Source organism: Mus pahari, chromosome 13 (genome assembly GCF_900095145.1).
Source record: "Mus pahari chromosome 13, PAHARI_EIJ_v1.1, whole genome shotgun sequence".
In the NCBI taxonomy this organism is placed as follows: Eukaryota; Metazoa; Chordata; class Mammalia; order Rodentia; family Muridae; genus Mus; species Mus pahari.
In genome coordinates this window covers 793,046-815,046 of record NC_034602.1, presented here as the reverse complement: position 1 = coordinate 815,046, position 22,001 = coordinate 793,046, and the positions used below count along the sequence as shown (strand labels likewise).

The 22,001-nt window shown below is 42.8% G+C and overlaps 1 protein-coding gene across 7 annotated transcripts in view; it reads right to left on the bottom strand.

Annotated features, from left to right (window-relative positions):
• The window catches only part of Sptbn1 (spectrin beta, non-erythrocytic 1), a 169,275-nt gene that overhangs the window by 64,417 nt on the left and 82,857 nt on the right, over positions 1-22,001 (bottom strand). For all 7 annotated transcript variants that reach the window (XM_021211374.2, XM_029545478.1, XM_029545476.1 and 4 more), the window contains one exon: positions 2,120-2,271. In XM_021211374.2, the coding sequence (XP_021067033.1) occupies positions 2,120-2,271 (152 nt within the window). The remainder of the gene's footprint in view (positions 1-2,119; positions 2,272-22,001) is intronic.

The window sequence follows — 22,001 nt, the reverse complement described above, 5'->3', positions numbered from 1 at the left end:
AAGAAGAAGAAGAAGAAGAAGAAGAAGAAGAAGAAGAAGAAGAAGAAGAAGAAGAAGAAGAAGAAGAAGAAGAAGAAGAAGAAGAAGAAGGCGGCGGAGGAGGAGGAGGAGGAGGAGGCGGCGGCAGCGGCGGGGAGGGGGGGAATGAGAGAATGAGAATAAATGTGTGCGGTGCAAACAGACTTAGGCGCACACTGTACTCTCTGCTCTTGGAAACTTGAGGTAGGAAGATTGTTGTCACCTCTAAGCCAGCCTGGGCTATAATAAAAGATCCTTCTCACAAAACAAAAAAAGGGTGGTGGTGGCCATGCCTTTAGTTCCTGCACAGGGAGGCAGAGGCAGGTGGAGCTCTGAGTTTGCGTACAATCTGGTCTACAGAGTGAGTTCCTGGACAGACAAGGCTACACAGAGAAACCCTGTCCTGAAACCAACCAACCAGTGCCAACCAATCAACCAAGCAAACAACCCCCCCACCCCGGCCCCCACCCCTTCCTGCTTCTTTTGCAAATAGCACAGTGGTTTTTTTCCCTGCTAACATCTTTGTTTTCTCCACTTAGATAAAGGCAGGTGAGGCCCCAGTCATGTATTATATGGACATTGTCATCATCATCGGTCTGGGTATGAAAAGGTAAACATTTTACTTCACACAGCCTAAACGACTGGACAGTACTAGAAAAAATTAAGTGTTCAAACCAGTCCCTATCTGTGTGATCTTCTATCATTTTGTCAAAGCTACCATTTCAAAGCATAAAAAAGTAAACAAATCTACAAGGTTAAAAAAGTAAACATATCTACAAAGTTAAATAAAGGAGGAGGAAAAGGCTTGACAGATGGGAAAGAGAAAAGTCTGATTATAAAGACTACTTACTTTCTGTAAGATGCATATCACAATAACTCTAGCCTAGGTTCTAAAACAAGTTTCCCTGAAGAAGTCAATAAACAACTGTTTTGCTTCATCCCAGCATGGGACCACCGCCCCACAAAAACATCACCATCCTGAAGCCATCTGCACAGGGGCTTACTGATCTAGAAGACTGAGGCGGTGACGTCTGCACTCTGGGAATACAGGGCATGACAGAACTCCGTAAAGATAAGAAGAGGCTTGACTATCTTTTGAAGGCATAACCCTGTTCTTGACCAGAGGGACAGGGAAAGAAAATACTTACTGTCTTCATTTTTACTGTTGTTTAAAGAAGCAGTTCTGTTTACAGACCCTTAAGAGAGGGAAACAAAGCCCTGGTCTCTTACCAGCAGTCAGAGGTGTGTGCACTGATCTGCAAAAGGATTGCTGTGGCTGTCAAGGTAAATAAGAGGCTCTTCTGGCAGCCCCACCAACCACTGGCATAGTTTCCTATTGATGTCAGTACAGATTTGGGGCTCTATCCCTAGGCATCAGCTTGGCTCAGATGCACCACCACCTATGGAACTACATGTGCTCTGGGTGGAAAATAGGGCATATGGTTTCAAGCCAAGGCGAGCCAAAACCTGCTGGGTCAGTCACAGTGAGTGGCGAGCTTCTCTGGCTTAAGGTATACAAACAAAAATCACAGACATACAGTTTTCACTGTGAGCTAACAATTTCTCTGCCTAGAAGAGCAGGGTAAATTTATCAGATGCTCCATTCCCAAGGAGATGACAAAACATCAGTATGTACCATCACCCTTCCCCCCCACAAACAAAAGGAAAGAGGGAAATAAAAAGTAAAACTGGCAGAGACCCCTGGATTTGAGTCTTGCCACCTTGAGATGGCAGCTCAGATTTTCCAAAGAATCATCAGTGAGACATAAATTTAGAATTCCTTCCATGGTCTCATGTAAGCAGCAGAATCAACTCAGAGCCAGCATCCAGGCCTGGCCCTTCCATTGCTAGCACTGTGCTTTGATAGAACCATCAATTAGGGTCTTCTCTACAAAATACACAGGCATCTCAGAAAGGATGCTACATTATTATAGAACATTATTATTACACCCTCAGAGCACGGTGTTTCAATTACACCACCCAGAATCAGCATATCTACTTCACTCTGTGCTCCAGAAAACATTCTTAATTGCAGAATTCACCAAGAGACAAGTCCATACTTGTTTGTTTAAAAAATGTTTCCCCACTTGATGGTGCTTACCAGCCTCTCTCCAGAGAGGACCTCCAGTAGCTTGATGAGCATCCGTCCATCTCGAAGGTCGGTGTACAGGTCTGTGATTCGGCAGGACACTCTCGCAAGGTGGGAATTGACCCACTTGGTGAAGGTCTTCTTCTGTACGGCTTCACGCTCATCTGTAAGCAGAGAACTCATTTTACCACCAACCAAGCGCTGGCAACAGCAGGTGCAAGCCAGCAAAACCCCACAGCCCACACAGCAAGAGTGCATCAGCAAACTAACCTCCAACAAAACCCCCAATTAGCTCTCTACTGTCTGGGAATACTGGGATTTGGACAACCCTTGCACAAGTCAACTCCCTGGAATTGGCAGCCAGCAGAATCTAGCAAATGGTGGTATGGGCCTCAATCAATTTGACTACAGAGCTTCTGATAAGGTGCCCACCTACCATTCCCCCAAAAGGTGAGTGAAGTGAACCACACTGCACACAAAGGCTCTGGACAGAGGTTCTTGAGACAGCAGGAAACTGCTTCCCTTAGGTTCAAAAGCTGAGGTAACACCTGGCAAGGTAAGTTTACTTATGACCATGAATTAATGCCAGAGGTCTTCAGAGATTCTGCCACATGTACTGTGGACAACAGAGAAGACAGGCAATGGAGCAGTGAAGATACTTGTCCAGTCAATTTAGGGGACCCTCAGAGCCCGGTGTTTCAACAATGATCATCTCCAAATGTATCTCACTGAAAAGGTACCTATTAGTATACAATTCAGAGTATACTCACTGAAAATTCAAGTCATCCAGAAAACACTATTAAAAATTTCAAGCCTTAGTGATCCACATTTTATCTAACTCAAATCTTAAAACTCTCAACACTGAATCCTAGAACTGGCCACCTGAATCACACACAAATAGGCTACCAAACTTTTTGTTTCTGCAGGATGCTCTGAATGAGGTTGTTGAAGACTTCCAAGAGGCATTCAGACTATGCCTTGGAGCCACCCCATTTCCAGGCTGTTGAATACAGAACTAACCGTTAGTTATATACCCTACTGTTGGGAACTGGTTTTAACACCTTCTCTTATTTTTGGATCCCAAAAGCCTTGCTTCCAGACCTGAGGGACCTTGCCCCGAGCTGGCTTCAATTGGTAACAAAGCACTGCTGTACAGCCAATGGCATGGCAGGGAGAAGAGGCGGGACTTTTAGATTGTGCAGTCAAGGGATGGAGAGAGGAAGAGACCATGCAAGGAGAACAGACTTAAAGGCCTGCTGCCATGTAAGAATCTGGAAAAGTGGCCTTCCCCAATTTAGTCTGTAGTAGCACAGATGAACTGTAAATTTTAAAAGAGGTTAACTTAAAAATACCAGAGGTAGGGGTGTGTGCTAGAAGTGCCCACCCACTGAACTAATCAAGCCATATCAAAATTAGCTGGTGTGTGTGTCTTTCATTTGTGAATCCAGAGAGCTCTTAGGTGGGTGCAGTGCATGAATAGCTGGGAACCAAAGCAGTTTAATTAAGTCACTGGTACAGATGGCACCCACTGTGGGGCTTGAAACCATGACCCTGAGCTTAAGAGTGTCATGCTTCACTGACTGTGCTGGCTGGGCCCCTTGGAGCAGAAGCCCTACTCCTAGTACAAACTTTCCTTATGGATGTTTACAACATACAACTTGATGGAATAAGCAGAGAACCCACTGCTGTACTGAAAAAAAAAAAAAAAAAACAACCCACCAGATAGTGTGTAAAACTCACTCCTACTGATGGCTATATGGCCAGTAGGTACTGGGCTCCTAGATTGGTCAGGGGAATAGTAAACAGTCTAGTATCAGGAAGGCTGTGCTGAAGCCTCCATTCAACCTAGCACAGTAAGGCAGTGAGGCAGAGACCATACTGGGCAAGCTTTCACTGATGTACTCCAAGCCAAGCACCTGCCAAGACACCTGCGCCTCCTGCTGCAGTCAGCAGTTCTTTGAGGTCCAGTCTTCCCCCAAAGCCTATCCATCCAAAAGAGAGCCTTTCGTCATGGATAAGGACTAATCAGAAACAAAGCAACAGAAAGGCTGGGGCTGTGGGAAGGAAGAAAAGGCAGTTAAGGGCATAGCAAAAGGAGCTATGCCAGTAATACCATGAGAGGTTGAGATCACATGTATTATTCTTACAATCATCATTATGAATGGTAACTTTATCACTACAGTGGCAAGTGTAGTTCTTGTTGTTGTTTGCTTAAAGTTTGGCTGTTTTGAAAGAGTAGACCAGAGCATGTCAAGAGAATATTAAGCTAGGGATACTTTCTAGACTGTACCTAGAAGACTAATAATTCCTAATTCAAATATATTTAGGTCTAATTTCTCCAAAATTATGGTTTCTTGAATATGCTGCAAGGAGCTGAAAATGTCTTTATCCTGGTGGATATCCTAGGCTATTAATGAAGGTTTGAGGTTCAAAGTCACTACCACACCCAATCTATGAAGAGAAGATGATCAAACTAGAATAGAAATCTGCTTAGGTTAAAATATTTCTCAATAAACTGAAGTGTAAAGTATGTTGTTCCACAGTTACTAGCATCCCTTTAGGGTAACTCACACATTAAAGAAATCCTGATGACTTCTTTCAGGTTTAGAATTAGCAGAAGCCCTGCCCCAGAGTTACAGCTCAATCCCACTCCCTATCCTCCATGAAGAGACAGAGGCCAGGGGTGGAAATAGAGAAAACTGAGCTCGAATAACCACACCCAAATCTGTATAAGAGGCTCCCCAGAACTGCAGTGTACCTCAGAAGCTTTAGAAAGGGGGAGGGAAAGGAATTAAAAAGTAAAAAGAATAAGAGGTTTAATTCTTTCTGTCTGTGCCTTTCTCCAGTTTCAAGTTGAGGAAGAGTACTTTAAAAAAAAGGCTCCCACCACACTGAGAAAGGCAGAAAGATTCTGCCCAAGGACTGGACATGAACAACATCCTATACAGAAGAAGGGCACGGACAAAGCCAGGCCAGCTGATGTGTCATCCTACAACGGAGTATGTGCAGAAAAACACACACTTCTGAACCAGGAAAGGGGGTGGGGTGGGAGTCTACCTCTTGGCCCAGTAGAGGGAGGAAACTGTCTCTAGAGACCCAGTCCTTTGTTCCACCCTTCCTGGGAAGGCAAATGACATCATGCCTGTACTCTTCCTACCACATCCCAGAGAGGCTAGAGGAGATAAGCCAGACGCCTGCAGAGGAACAGAAGGCTGTTGGCAGAGACAATGGAAGACAATCCAGAGGGTTTCCAAGCTCAAGCTGTTGCAGCTGGCCAAGCTACAGGGGAAGGCAGTGGGAGGACAGGGAGCAGCATCATTACCCAGTCCTATGAACATGAGGTCATCACAGCAAGATGGGCAAGATGAATACGGAGGCCTTAAGACCAGTGGTTGACTATGGTCCCTGGAGAACATTGAGCAGTGCTTATAAACATTTTTGATAGTGGTGACTGAAGGACAGGTGCTACTAGCAGCCTGGATGCAGAGGCCAGGGACACTGCTAAATACTCTGCACAGAGTAACCTCTATAACAAAGAATCATCCAGGCCAGGACTGAGAAATTCAGTTTAAAGGTTCTGAGCTTTTATTAACTACAGCAGGAATGTATAACTACTGTATGAGCTGGAGAAGAACATTTGAATTTAGGGTGTTGTTCATGCATCTTTCTCTTTGGGTATATCAAAGCCTGACAGTTTGACAGCAGAAAGGGTTGCCTGCAGGCATGCTCGTTCCACAAGAAGCTGGAGATAGAGTGGAAAAGCAGACGAAATCGTATGTGACTTAGCATGTTGGCGGGCATTTGACTTCCCCCGCCACTTCCACTCTCCCTGTACCCTTGAAGGGCCTTGTATGGCTGTTACCAATTCTAATCATACAGATACACCAAAAGAGCTTGTCTGAAGGCACCTAGTATCAAACAGGATTGTAAAGTAGTCAATGAGGTATCCAGGCTATTTTAACTGTTCATTAAATTTGTTCCTCTGTACTCCCCACTAAAGAAGCATTCTCAACTCAAATCAGTTAAGAAATTTATCAGGAATGGTATGATCATACAATCTAAGGCTGAACAATCCTTTAGAAGCTATCTAAATGCACTTTCTTGAGTGAAATAATCTCTTCTTCAGCACTTGAGTAGTCACTTAAAAATTCTAAGCTGAGCCTGTTGGTACAAGCACAGGACCACACAGTGGGTTGATTCTAAGCCATCCTGGACCACTGTAGTAAAAGCCTGACTGAAAGTAAGTAGAAAGAGGGCACTGGGATAGCTCAGTGGTACAGTGCTTGCCTAGCATGTGCAAGGCCCATGATCCAATCAAAAATATCCTCTAAACTAAAAGGATAAATGAAATGAGTAAAGTCCCAGACGGGGTTTATAAAACCACATGTAAACATATGCGCCAGGAGGTTATACAACAGATTGTTCAAGGTAATGTCTTATTTCTAGCTTTTAATACAACCAATGGCACTTATTTAGCAGTGAATATAGCCCAGGCCCAGATCTACGCATCTATAATTCTCACAACCGCCCCATAAAGTAAGAACTGGCTCAAGCAGGCTGGCTCCAGAGTCAGGCCTCGCAGTGACTGAGCAACAGTATCTCGTGTATAAACTGGGTGAGGAGGGAAGACAACATATTCCCATTACATGAGGCAGAATCACCGTCACTTTACTGTCCTAGCCCAACTCTTGTGAGTATGCTTCATCTTTGACACTAGATCAGCCTCTGTAGCCCATGGCCTAAGAGAGCAGGTTTCTTCCTCGTTTATATCAAGATGCCCAGATTTCCTCGATATCATCCTCCACAATCAATGACTGTTTTTCAACAGCCAGCAACATCCAGAGACAGTGATCGTGGGAAATTAAAAGTAAAGAAAATGCAAAAAGAACATGCACGGTTAGAGAGTGGGGTAGGGGTGGGGGTAGAGGGGTTGGGGGGGCAGAGATGGAAAAAGGGCCAAAGCCTCTCATAATCACATACACTCCAAGAAAACTGTCTCTGTAGCTGAGTGTGAAGATCCAGCCAGGTAGGCTGTTAGCTCTACAACTCAAAAGATGAACTAGCCAACTAACTACTGGTCAGTCAGAAGTACCAAGCAGACAGGGAACTCCTGTCAAGAGATGGTAACACAATCGGCGATTCTGACCACTGAAGGAGTGAATTACAATCCTGTGACTGGACTCAAGAGGACTCTCACTGCACTGTAGCAGCAACAACACATCATAATGCATCTGCACTGTAAGCCATTTCGTCAAAGTTCCCTGAAGCCTTATTATAGCAACTACTAAGGAGACAGAATCCAAAAGACTTCTGTAGCAGAGCCCAGTGGCTCAATGGCAGCAGCCTGAGTGGTAGGTCTGGTGTCAGGAGGGGAGGGTGGCTCACACCCTAGCCATTTCCTATTTTTCATCCACACAGGAGAGAACAGCAAACTCCGCCCATCCTCTAAGTGCTTCTCCTGATTCTCTGTTTTACATTATCTGATAACTTGAAATTTCATTTCATAGGGTGACTTGGTATTTAGAACAGAACAACCGTTTTACCTGGTGACTAAACCAAAGGGCAGTGAGGAACATTCCCTCCATCACCACACCCTTTTAGAAATACCTAATGTACTTATAAGTACCTACTCAGTCTACTACAGCACATTTTCATAACTGGACAAGTTATAGGAAACAACATAGCTTTGAACACAGGGTCTTGTTATAGCATCTCTCTGCAATACTTCTCTGCACAGGATACTACAACCATATTCGCCAGATGCCAGTTCTGGTTACGGAAAGAATAGGAGTCAGGAAAGAAGGTAAAGGCATCATGCACTCTAGGAAGCAGTAAGGAGAGAAACGGTAACAGTCTGTATGTGGGTTAAGGGTTAGGGATTTTTTTTATCTTTCTGGCTGAGGCTGGCCCTAAACTGGTAGCACTCTTGTGCTCTGTCTTCAGATTACTGGGATTACAGAAAGGTTCTACTACCATTCCCTGCTAAGATTACAGCCTTATTCTTACCAGATTCTTAGTCAATTGTGCTAACACAACAGCTTGCCACCAGAGATGGTAATGGTACAATTTCCAACCAAGTTAAATGCAGACTTGGGTTCAAAGTAGTAAAAGGAGTTATAAGAACGGAAGGAGGTGACGAAGTAATCATCATGAAGACATGTCCCATGGCTAGCTAATCTGAAATTCAGAGTTAGCCAAGTTCTGTGTCTCATGTAAGTTCCTATATACTTAGTAAGTTTATCTAGGAAAACAAAAAGTTAAAAAGTGACAAAAAAAAAAAAAAAGATTATAAAGAAGGAAAGAGCAGACTACAATGTGCTTTGTACTGAAGAATTCAGAATAATTTCAAGTCTAGCCACCAACTCTTTATGCTGATCCCTTTTCTTCCCCCTGATCCAGCTTTTGCATCACTATTGACACTGGCCCACAGTGCTTTTTCAGAGATTACCTACTGCACTGACAGTCCTAGCCACAGGTCGTAGCTTGGGGGGGGGGGGGGCGGCGGCGGCAAGGAACCCCCCTGAAGGTATCATGTTGTTGGGAGACTTCTCTAGAGCTTCAGCCTGTACTCCTACCCAGCAAGTCTTGTTCATCACCTGAGCTCACACCCAAGCACCTTCCTTCCCCACCTTTGAACTGCTGCTCTCACTACAAAGGCTCCTTGCTCTAATTTTTTTCTTTAAGATGTAAGCCAAGCTGACCTGCTGAGGGAAGTCCTACTGGGTGTCAGTAATGACAATTTCATTATCTGTTCCTTTTTCAGTATGTATCCTGTCCTCTTCTCTGCCAGCCTATAACCTCCTCAGGGTAAAAGCTCCATTTGTCACCTGATTAGAGCCTTACCCACCCACTGGGCAGGGCAGCCACACAACAAGCTTCACAAGCACTTTTAGTGCCCAGGAAGGGGATTCTTTTAGGGAGGAGGGTGTTGAGACATTGTTTCCCTGTGTAACAGAGCCCTGGCTGTCTGAACTTTGTACACCAGGCTGGCCTCAAACTCACCTCCCTCTGCCTCTCGTGTGCTGCTATTAAAACCATAAGCCATCCGGCCCAGGAAAAAGGAATATTCTTAATACATCTTCTGCAGTTAGTGGTTCCCTTGAAATCACAGAGGGAAGAAATCTCTAAGCACAGAAACATATTCTAAGTAATTAAATATTACCATTGTACAATAAACCTCTCACAATTGAAATGTTTTCTAATTGTTCTTTAATGTCTAAAATGTAAATACAACTAGATAAAGATGTCTAAAAAACAAACCTACAGAGTTTGACAATTCTTGTTTTGAACTGTTACTTATACCTGTAAAGCTACAAAATATACAAATATATATACAAACTGTGCTATTTTAACACAGGAGAACATTTACATAGGAGCAGAAGAGATGGCTGCATGATTAAGAACGTTAGCTGTTCTTCCAACAGACCCAGATTCAAGTCTGAGCACCCATATGGAAACTCACAACTGTAACTCTGTTTCAGGATATTCCCTGACACCCTCTACTAGCATTACATGATGCACAAACATACATTCAGGCAAAACACTCACTTATATAAGATAATAAAATTTAAAAATTAATATAGCACTAGTCGAATGGTTCGGCAAATAAAAGCACCGCTACTTGGCCTGATATCTGAATCTAACAGCCCCCTCCCCACATGATAGGAGAGAATTGGCTTCCTCAAGTTCTTATGACCTCCACATATAGACTATGGCATCCACAAAGTCACCTGTAAGTACATGCACGTGTGTACACACACACACACACACACACACACACACACACACACATCAAATAAAAATTTTAAATGTAATCAATAAAACAACTGGTGCTGGAGAGATGATGCAGCAGTTAAGAGCACATGAGAACTAGGATTTGGTCTCCAGTACCCACATGGGGGCTCACACCCATCCATAACTCCAGTTCTAGGGGAGTCAACACCTTCTTTTGACCTCCTTGAACAACAGGCATGCATGTGATACACATAGATAAAAATACAGGGAAAACACTCATACAAATAAAAATATAAAATAAAACAAAACAGAAAACATTAACAAGATGCAAACAAGGCCAATTGTCATAAGACTAAAAATTTTAATGACTTATCATAAAAGCAAAATCTTCCCCACCTCCTCCCTTAAGGGGGTTGAGAGATCCCAATGAAAGACCAGGAGGGCTGGAGAGCTTGCTGTTCCTGGAGCAGCATGCACAACGACATAGCAGGAAACCACAAACAAGCAACTGGTCTTACTGATAACAGCACCAGCTGCTCTAAGGCAACAGGAGGAAGGAAACTCATCTTCTAACTCCAGTACTCCCTTGGACTGGTCTGGAGCCTGCAATTCATGTTTGCTGGTTGGCATATAAATAGAACCTAAGCTGTTTTCCTAACAGTCCCCCATGACAAACAAAACACACATGTAAACATCTACTCTGAAAGCACAAGCAGGACTAGGAATGTAGAACACTTGTTTAAGCATTCCTAGGGCCCTACAATTAACACAGTATCACCACAAGTCCAAAATGGCATATGCAGCAGATCTGCAGAGTATAAAACCAGCTATGAGCTCTATATAGCACCTGCACCCTGCATCAGAGGTACAACTCCATGGACAGAGGGCAGAGCCTGTCTTCTGAGCAGCACAGCAAGGACAGACACTTTGCAGCTATAAACCCAGAAAGCACACTGAACTCCTCTATGTCCCTGCCAGCTCTACTTCAAAGTGAACCCTTAAAATCATAATTTATAAGAAGCCAAGACTGTGGAGCAAGTTGGGATTATGGCCACAGCTTCCTCTGAAAATAAGTGGCGGAGAAATGGAATTACCACTGAAAACAATATCCAGGAGACAATGTGAATTAACAACAGTGTATAGTGCCCAAGTCAAAACTGCATAAACGGTGTGTAGTTACAGACACAATACTCCATGTGAAATGTTTGGAAGCATTCACGAAGATGGTTCCCTTCAAAACTGCTTCACTTGAAGAAAACTGTATTGTAAAGCTGGTAATCCACTGTTTTCTGTCTCCACAAAGCATAGCAGGCTGAAGTAGCCAGAGAAAAAAGGAAAGAGGACAAAGAAAAAAGGAAGGAGGACAGAGGAGCAGTCACTGTTCCTGTGCACCAGTGGAAGCTGTGTTAGGCTCTACCTCCACAAACTCTGTCTCAGGGTTAATTTCAGGAGGAAACTGAGACACACAGTGTTTTCTGATAATTCACCAGAACCCCAAAGAATCTCAAAAGTATGCTCACATACCACACTGCCCAAGGAAAACAGATACTACTAATTAGCTTGCCAAAGCAAGAGGAAAATAGGAACACAGCTATCTGTCTCCAGCCAGTTGATGATTTTAAGGATCAAATCCGTAGAGGGGAGGGACAAAGAAAATATACAGGACTAAGAAGATGATAGTCTGTCCTGACTTCCATCTCCAGCACCCATGTGAAGGACTGAGTATGCTGGCATGTCCTTGTAGCACTGGGGAGACACAAACAGGTCAGCTCTGGGTCTTGCTGGCCAGCCAGTCTAGCCTTAAGTAGTAAGTGCTGGGGTCAAATATAAGGTCTCAAAAATGAGGTGGATGGCACACAAAGAAGACAGCTGAGGTTGTCCCCTGGAGCCCACAATCAATGTGCACACATGTTGTAGCTATCTACATACACAAAAGAACAAATTACACATGACAACCTTAAAGTATCAAGTTAACATAGGTGTCAGTAAACTTCAGCCTATAGCCTATTTTTGTATAACCTAGGAGAAGCTAGAACATCCTGCACCCCCAACTCCATACCCACAGTAGAAGAGATTAATGCGGAGCCTCACTATATGCTAGGCAAACACTAAGCTTTCCCCGCTGCTTTTTGAGAAAAGGCATCACTTAGTGCCTTAGAGTCAGTATGTCGCCCAGGCAAGCCTTGAATTTATCAGTCCTCCCACTTCAGCCTCCTAAGTAGTTGTTATGCACCACAGACATATTTAGCTTTACGTTTATCATGGTGTAAGTAAGGTACTTTCAACAGGTGTGGGGTGTGGGTACCTGGCTATTGGTACCAGTATAGAGATGGGTGGGACAGGGTAAACCAGCCTCCTCCCAGACAGAAAAAGTGCTGTTGCTAGTTACCACTTGCTCTACCAATTTGTCCTTTAGTGGTGTTTCATTGCTTAATGAATACCTAAGCCGTTTCTCAATAGGCACTATAAAGATAGCAATCTATGATTAGTGTGGGAAGGGCTGGAGGCTCGCGCATGTTCTGTAGGCATTACAGACAGTAGAGACTCCACTGTCAGGGCAGCTGGAATCAAACCATAACTCTGCTGCTTATGCTTGGAAAATGTTTCCTTCAACAATGGGCACTGGGGGCATTAATTTTACAGTCAGTCGCTTTCTCTGAAGAAATTCTGAGTTTTACAGGATGCAGGGCAAGAGTTTCTAACAACAGCCAGTAAACAATTCAAAAGATGAGGAGCAGTAAGGCTTGGGCCAGTATCCACTCACCTGTACTCACGGCAGGCCGTTCCCATTTTGTCTCTTATTTACAGGAGTTCAATTTCATATTTCATATATAGGAAAACAAGTCCTATTCTTAGTGTTTTAATAGTTGTTGTATGCAGTGGGAGCTAAGGACTATCTAAGAATTTCGGAGCTGAATGAGAAATGCTAGCTTCAAGATCACACTGTACTGGGATGTGTGTATCAAAGCAAAGGCCAAGCAAATCACTACAGCATTAGCTGTCCTGTGGTCATGAGGCAACACCACTAGCGGTCTCTGTGGGAATGAGCCCAATAGGGCTCTGGACATGATTCCAAGGAATGGAGGAGTTAAACCATCTCCTACATTCACTCAAAAGTTGCGGTTTATTGAGTGACCACTGGGAACCAGCACTCTTGAAAACACTTTGCTAAAATGAAATTAATTCTCATAAACACTATGTGAAGAACTGTAAGGGTTAGAGAAGTTCAGTGGTTTGTGTAGTCTCAAGGGAAGCACAATCCTAGGAGTCTGACTCCAAAGCTCCTACTATTCTACATATTCTGCACCAGCAAAGTTAATGGGCTACAACTAGAATAAATAGGGTTACACCTTGGATGCCTAACAAGGTCGCCCATCTCCTGATAGGAACAAGCTGAATTCAGTCTCTTTATTTTTACTTTTTGTTTGTTTTTGAAATTGGGTCTTATGTAGCCAGTTTGAGGGTGACTTTGAGCATTTTCCTGACTTCTGAGGGCTGGGGTTACTGTTACACTAGTTTTATGTGATGCTGGAAATGGAATTCAGGATTTCATGTATGCTTAAGATACCCTGTAACTTAATGCCATGAAAATTCCTAAACTGAAAGTTTTTATACACCCTCATCTAAAAATCCTCCATTTTATTTTTTTTATTAGATATTTTCTTCATTTACATTTCAAATGCTATCCCAAAAGTCCCCTATACCCTCCCCTCCCCCTGCTCCCCCACCCACACACTCCTGCTTCCTGGCCCTGGCATTCCCCTGTACTGGGGCATATAATCTTTGCAAGACCAAGGGCCTCTCCTCCCAGTGATGGCCAACTAGGCCATCTTCTGCTACATATGCAGCTATACATGAGCTCTGGGGGGTACTGGTTAGTTCATATTGTTGTTCCACCTATAGGATTGCAGACCCCTTCAGTTCCTTGGGTACTTTCTCTAGCTCCTCCATTAGGGGCCCTGTGTTCCATCCGATAGCTGACTGTGAGCATCCACTTCTGTATTTGCCAGGCACTGGCATAGCCTCACAAGAGACAGCTATATCAGGGTCCTGTCAGCAAAATCTTGCTGGCATATGCAATAGCGTCTGGGTTTAGTGGCTGTTTATGGGATGGATCCCCAGGTGGGGCAGTCTCTAGATGGCCCTTCCTTCTACCTTAGCTCCAAACTTTGTCTCTGTAACTCCTTCCATGAGTATTTTGTTCCCTATTCTAAGGAGGGACGAAGTATCCACACTTTGGCCTTCCTTCTTGATTTTCTTGTGTTTTACAGATTGTATCTTGGGTATTCTAAGTTTCTGGGCTAATATCCACTTAACAGTGAATGCATATATGTGAGTTCTTTTGTGATTGGGTTACCTCACTCAGGAAGATATCTTCCAGATCCATCCATTTGCCTAAGAATTTCATAAATTCATTGTTTCTATAAGGCAAAAGACACTGTCAATAAGACAAAAAGGCCACCAACAGATTGGGAAAGGATCTTTACCAATCCTAAATCTGATAGGGGACTAATATCCAGTATATACAAAGAACTCAAGAANCTGAACTCCAGAAAATCAAATAACCCCATTAAAAAATGGGGTATAGAGCTAAACAAAGAAGTCTGAGGAATACCGAATGGCTGAGAAACACCTGAAAAGATAGATTTCAATGTGCTTAATCATCAGGGAAATGCAAATCAAAACAACCCTGAGATTCCACCTCACACCAGTCAGTATGGCTAAGGTCAAAAATTCAGGTGACAGCAGATGCTGGCGAGGATGTGGAGAAAGAGAGACACTCCTCCATTGCTGGTGGGATTGCAAGCTGGTACAACCACTCTGGAAATCAGTCTGGCGGTTCCTCACAAAATTGGGCATAGTACTACCAGAAGATCCAGCAATACCTCTCCTGGGCATATACCCGGAAAGTGTTCCAACTTGTAATAAGGACACATGCTCCACTATGTTCATAGCAGCCTTATTTATAATAGCCAGAAGCTGGAAAGAACCCAGATGTCCCTCAACAGAGGAATGGATACAGAAAATGTGGCACATTTACACAATGGAGTACTACTCAGCTATTAAAAACAATGAATTCATGAAATTCTTAGGCAAATGGATATATCTGGAGGATATCATCCTGAGTGAGGTAACCCAATCACAAAGGAACTCACATGATATGTACTCACTGATAAGTGGATATTAGCCCAGAAAATCCTCAATTTTCTAGTTATTCATTAGGTACGAGAAGTGTCCCTCTCCCCTGACACCTTTGAGGCTCATATATATCAACCTTGCACTATCGGGAGACCTTTCTTCAGTCATTACTAATCCAAATCCATTTTCAAGTGTCACATTGCAAAATATTTCATTCTCTCTCCCATCCAAAATAATCTAATGTGTCATATGCCTTTGATCCCAGCACTCATGGGACTGAGGGGAAGGGAGACCGATACTAGTACCCAGTCCAGCCTAAGCTACACACAGCAAGACTTAAGAAAAAGGAGGAGGAGGAAGAAGAGGAGGAAGAGGAGCAGAAGAAAGAAATATGTAATTGCACAAACATATGCTGGGCCCCAGGGTCAATGACTTAAGAAACCTAGTTTTGTAACCTTCTGCCATCATGTACTTTAAACAAACATGAAATACTTCAGCACTGTATCTGCTTAAAGGCATTATCAGTGTAGAATTAAGGCTCTGAATAAGATTACATAGGGTTTCACCTTTACCATGTTTCCAAAACTACCCTGTTTTGGGTCATGATCATTTCAGGGACCCCCACCCCCACCAAAATATGAAACCACAAAGCAGCATGTCTGTATTCAGGGAAGACATGGAAACATTCTTCAATAGGATTTGGAGGCAAGCCTACTTAATTAATAAAAACATGTAATTTGGGGCAATTAGCAGCAGCAACGAAATGTTTAGTTGAGGGTCTTTTTATCTTAAGGCCGTTCTTATGGACAGAGGCTCAGGATTAATGAAGTTTAATGAGAACAGCAGCAGCTGGTCATTAGTCTGTGAAGAGGAAGCAGTAATAAATGGGGAAAAGGACTTTACTCAGGTCTAGCAACTATGCTGTTCTTTTTAACTATGGGCCTGGCTAACCCTGAGCCACAAGTGGTTGCAGGGCAAATTAAAGGCTAGAAACCAGACAAACACACAGGAAAATCAAGTGATCAACCACAACTCCCCAGAGTTAGGAAACATGAAAGCTGGCTACAAGGTTGCCTTGCCAGTCTAGAAGGAGCCAATCAGCACCAAGGCTGCCTAGTCCCAGCCAAGACACCCTCAAAGGCAGCAACAAAGGATACCCAGGGCCCGACAAGCAGGACAGCCAACAGTGTTGGTCAACCCAAGTTTCTATGAAGCCAGTCTCTCTCCACAGCACTAACAATACTGAAGGGCTACGGATGGAGAGCAGCAGCTTTTGCTAGTAAATTTCTTGTTCAGATGAAAAATAACAGCAGATAAACCAGGAATGGAGGTATATGTCTGTAATCCCAGCTTCAAAGTTAGCATGCCTCAGTGGCTACAACTCTTGCTTGGCATGTTCAATCGTCAGTAACACACACGCACACACACACGAGAAAGGAAGGGAAACATAAGGGGAAAAATGAGAATACTAGGATTATAATGTCATTATACACAAACGCATACACTCCCCCACATACACAAATAAGCAGCAATGAAACACTGTGATCTTTTCAGATCCTAAAGCCTGAGTTTAACATGGTTTTCATGAGGATCAATGGTATAAAGAGCTAGCTGGAGCATACATACAAGAGGTGACTGACAAAGTAGGCTCTTGATGCTAGTTTGCTTCAAGTTTCAAATACTGTTTAGTTCTACATGTAGTTAGCTCTACCTTAAGTCCCTACCACTTGACATGCCAAAAAAGAAGAAATCTTATAAAACAGTGGCACCCCAAGTAATCTTCAAGAGATTTTCTTCAAAGAACATCTTCCCAGCCATCACTGTTCTGACAATCCAGGGTACTCTGTAACCCTTGTGGATGCTTCAATTTTCTTGGCATTGGCTCCCTTCCCCAGGGGCCCCAAGGCTGACAGAACCAGCCCATTCACCTTTCACCTTAGGCTGTAATGTAAATGAAACCATGGTTACTTATTTACACAACAGAGGAATTCAGGTTGGTCCTAGAAACAGAAAGAGCAGTTCTCAGGTGCTACTAAAGGAGAAAGTAATCGCACTGGAAAAGAGGTTTAGTTTTAGAATCCTTTTCCAAGGACAACATACAGTTAACTGCTCTGGGTTATATTTACTTGCACAGTCATACTGGATTCAGTGGAAAAGCCCCCAAAACAGCAGTCATTATGGTCTAGCTGCACTAGCTAAAACCAGTCAGTCCCTAAATTGTCATATTCTCTCTGACTCACCTTATGTGAACCTAAGGTGAGGAGTTTCAGAGCCTCCAGGAAGTACTGTAGAGAAGCAGCTTTGTCCAATGCTGCTCTTCGACTGCAGCCCGGAGCCAGGTGAGCATGTTAAGGGGCTAATCATGCTAATCCTACTATAGAGGGAAGCCTTGCTCCTTGAGTGCTACAGCCAGTGTCACAAAGTTTGAGTTTACTCATGTGAGGGCTGACTAGGTGTCACACCCACAGGCTCAATCTGGAAGAAAATGTCAAGATGTAGCCCAATACTGCATGTCTTCCCTCCCACACCTACAGAGGCCACAAGACAAAAGTAAATTGTTTTAACTGTCTTTGACCATGTACCTGTTATAACTCCTTCTACATTTCAAACGCACTACAGCTTAAAGTAAAGGGGAATATCCCACGACTTATATAAATCAGCAATCAGCTTTATGTTTATGAGAGAAGACAACAGAATACACACATTCACACAAGCAAGTTGCTCAGAAGACACATCTTGGGGGGAAAGACCCATTATCAGGCACATGACATCTTTCAGAACTTCCTAAGAAAGAGAGTCACATTTTCTTTAGGCAGAGAAGCCAAAGTAAAGAGTCCATCAATCCTATGATGAATCTTGTGATTCTGGACTGAGTACAATTATCACATACACACAGAAATAGTCACCACCAAAAGACACTGGCTCAGATCAAATTAAATTATAAATATATTAAAACCCTTACTTCCCTGGTGCCAGAATTAAAGCATTAACAGCTAGTAAAGAAAACCAAGTTTTGTAGTTTTAAGATACTAACAAGCGTGGATAAACTGCTCTAAAAATTATTTTTACATGACATGGGGAAATTTAAAAAGTGGCCTGATAAATGACAGCGGAAGCTAGGAGTATTCATTTATGCCAGGAGATAGCCACACCCAAATATGGAGTGCCTACTTTATTCCAATGTGGACATTTGATATCAAAGGGCCAGTTGGGCCTAAACTTAACAATGAATAGGAGAGAAGCTGAAAAAATTTTAAAATCAAGAAAATTCAGCAGCTGGGATGGGGGTGGGGGACACATCTTTGATCCTAGCACTCCACTTGGGAGGCAGAGGCAGGTAAATTTCTGGGTGTGACTGTCTGCTCTGTGGAGTTCCAGGACAGCAAGGCTACACAGTGAAACCCTGTCTGGAAAAAATGAAACAAAACAAACAAACAAACAAACAAACAAGAATCATCAAGCTGGGGGACTGGAGAGCTGGCTCAGTGGTTAAGAGCACTGACTGCTCTTCCAGAGGTCCTGAGTTCAAATTCCAGCAACCACATGGTGGCTCACAACCATCTGTTATGGGATATGATGCCCTCTTCTAGATTTGTCTGAAGAGGGCTACAGTGTATTCATAGCAAATAAATAAATAAATCTTTAAAAAAAAAAAATTCATCAAGCTGAGGACCTGAACTTGGAGAGTTATCGTTTGTCCCATGCTGGGGATACTTGGGCAAAACTCCACATTCCTGGGTAATACGGTCAACTCAATCTGTAGACCAGGCTGGCCTCGAACTCAGAAATCTGCCTGCCTCTGCCTCCCAAGTGCTGGGACTAAAGGTGTGCGTCACCACTGCCTGGCTAATACTGTCAACTTTTGAAAATTGCTCCAGCACCAATTCCCGAGAAGGGAAGACAAGGCCATACTCTTAACTCCAAAGCCTTTACCTAAATATCAGCATTCATCACTCTAGGACCTTACAAACCACTTTTAATAATGGCAAAACAGATCAGAAAATTCTGTATTGTTCATTGAGCCTCTTTTATATCAGAATTACCAAATAGAAGGAGTCTTCTGAGGTAAGACATGTCTTGTATGCTTAACATACTTTCCCCCTGTCACCATCAATTATGAACCAGTCTGGACAAAAATCAAGAATTTTAACCTCTCATAATTCACCCTTCCAAAATCAGGGTCTCTCGAGTCCTTGCAGAATTCTAGTTTGAGATCTAGAAAATCATAGACTAAGGAAGTAGGTCTTCTCAAAAATTATTACTCAAAACACACTACAAAGCCAGCATAGCATTTTAAAACAACAACAACAACAGCAGCAACAACATACGGTCTCAAAGCAAACTGTCTGGGTTGTAATTATGACTACACTTCACTAGCTGAGCATTTCTGGCCAATAGGCCCTTTGTGCCTCACTCTGCCTATCTTCATGATGGAGATAACACCTCAATGGGATTCAGTAAGGAACATAGAAATCAAGGCTCAAATACACAGAACTCTACCTGCACAAGGTGAGTATCCCCAAGTCTTTCGTGGCTGCTCTTGAGCATACTACAACTTTCTGGCCCCAAACTTTAGGCAAGGGCCTCTCAGTGTGCTCCTGTCCAACACTGGAACTTCCCATTCCTTTATGGCCCATCATTCCCTCCACAGGACTTGATTCTTTCATCTCAGAGAACAGGACATCTAAATTGTTTAAATTTGGGTTTTGTTCTTTGTTCTCAGGGGTAAGAGTGCTTTTTTTGTTTTTAGTTTTTTGTCCCCTTTAAAACAGTGAACATCTATTAGACATAGATAGCATTCAGACAAATCAAAGTGCCCAAGGTCTAACAGTATTACAGAAGTCTTTAAAATTTGTATTAGATGATCAACAACCCTTGCTAACCTGTAAGAAAACTGAAACACCAGCTACTTGTCTAACGTTACTTTGCCAACCCTGGCTTCTAACCAGCAGATTCTGTGGACCTGTGCTAACATTAACTTACAGTTGGCTAACAAAATGGAGGCAAAAATCCCAAATAACTGTAAATAATTGAAATGGGGGGAAATAATGTATCCTAGGTAAAATTTTCCACCAGGCTCCAGTTTTGTGACTCTCTCTGTTCATAACTACCTCCATGTGACCATCATCATATGAGCTTCATTATGCTTTTGACAATTCTCCCAAAATGAAAGCAATATACCTTGCACATCTTGAAACATTTGCCATTTCTACCTAGTCTTCTCTTTTAAAATGTAATTTCAGATAGTAGCTGGTCTTTATATGCCCATGTTTCCAAAGTCCTTATGCTGCACATGCTCGTTCATCATGACATCTACTTCCTTCTTGTACACGTTGTCCCAGCAGCCAGCCTACAGCAGTGCAACAACTAGAGCACATTATAAGCAACTGGCTTTGAAGCTTTGTCTGTGGGGTTTCTGTTTTAGAAATCACAGCTAATTCATCAAAACAGCAGAAACTCTGAAGCACTTGATAGAGCCAAGAGTCTCTTTCTTGGGCCTAAATACATTCCAACATCAGCATTCTAGCTTTGAGCCAAGCCAAGGCAGTATCAGAAAATGGAAGATCTGAGCGACACAACAATTAAAGCAGAAGCCTTCTCCCTAATTCTGCTGTCCTAACTAAACCATACTAAATGAGGGTCCTATCCCCCAACTTACACCATATGTTTGTCTTATACTACATGCTAATTCCTATCTCTGTTGGAGCAAAGCCTCCTTAATGTATATAAACACATTTTCCCTCTCCTTTGGTTGAAAGGATTGCAGACTGACTCAAATGAGCTCTTAACAAGATACACCCTGAGGCAGAGCAGTCTGGAGGCCACTGAGTCACTACAGGTATTTCACCTGACAGTTCAAATCCAGAGCCCTCACCATCCTGCCCAGTGAGTCAGAATGTTCAGAAGGCTCTTGACTCACCAAATCTCAGAATCACCTAAGATAAGCCTAGCTTAAACTCCATCCTCCACACACCTTTCTTGGCTTCATGAAGACTATTTGCATGTGAGTAGATGTCAGCAATGCCCGTGTAGGTAGAAGCATCACATATCCATCCTATGCTGTATTCTTACAATGCAATGATAAGCAGATTAAATGGCTGCCTAGCTTATATGGAAGAATTTAGTCATCAGCAACAACAGCTTTATGTTTTGATATCTGAAAAAAATGACTTTTTTCCAGCTGTGTATTATTCAGCCTGTTGATAGGTTAAATGTGCCCTTTAGAATTCCCCACAAATCCGTCTAATACCTACAAAGAATGATCAAGTATACAATGGCTTAATGCAAAAACTAAAATCCTATCCACACAGGCTGACAGCTGTGTGTATTATGACTTGTTTTGTGTTGCCACCTATTAGAAAATAGGATTTTAGGGCCTGGGAAGATAGCTCAGTTAATAAATTACTTGCTCTGAATTCTTGTTTCTATCCCTAGAAACCCTGTCAAAACAACAAAGTACATATGCAAACAACTCAGGTAGTATGTACTTAGGGTGCTCACCACTGGGGAGGTTGAAACAAACAGATCTTTAGTAGTTTCTGACCAGCCAGTCCAGCCTAATTAATAAGCACCAGGCTAGTAAGACCCATCTCAAAAAACAAATTTGGCTAGGCATGGTGATACAGTTTAACTCCCAGCATTTTTGAGGCACAGGCAGAGGGAGAGGCAGATGAGTCTCTGTGAGGCAGCCTAGTCTACATAATACACGACAGCCAGGACTGCACAGAAAGACCTTGTCTCAAAAAACAAACAGTAAGAAAAAAAACCAAAAAACCCCTGACTTGAGATGGTCACTGTGACTCATGCCTGTTACCCTAGAACTTGAGACACTGAGGCAGGAGGATGAGCAATCTATACAACAAGATTCTGTGTCAAGATTTAAAAAATAAATAAATAAATAAAGCAAACAACAAAATTTTAAAAAACACAACTTGACAGATTCCTGGGAAATGACCCTGTCTCGAAAAACCAAAAAGGAAGGAAGGAAGGAAGGAAGGAAGGAAGGAAGGAAGGAAGGAAG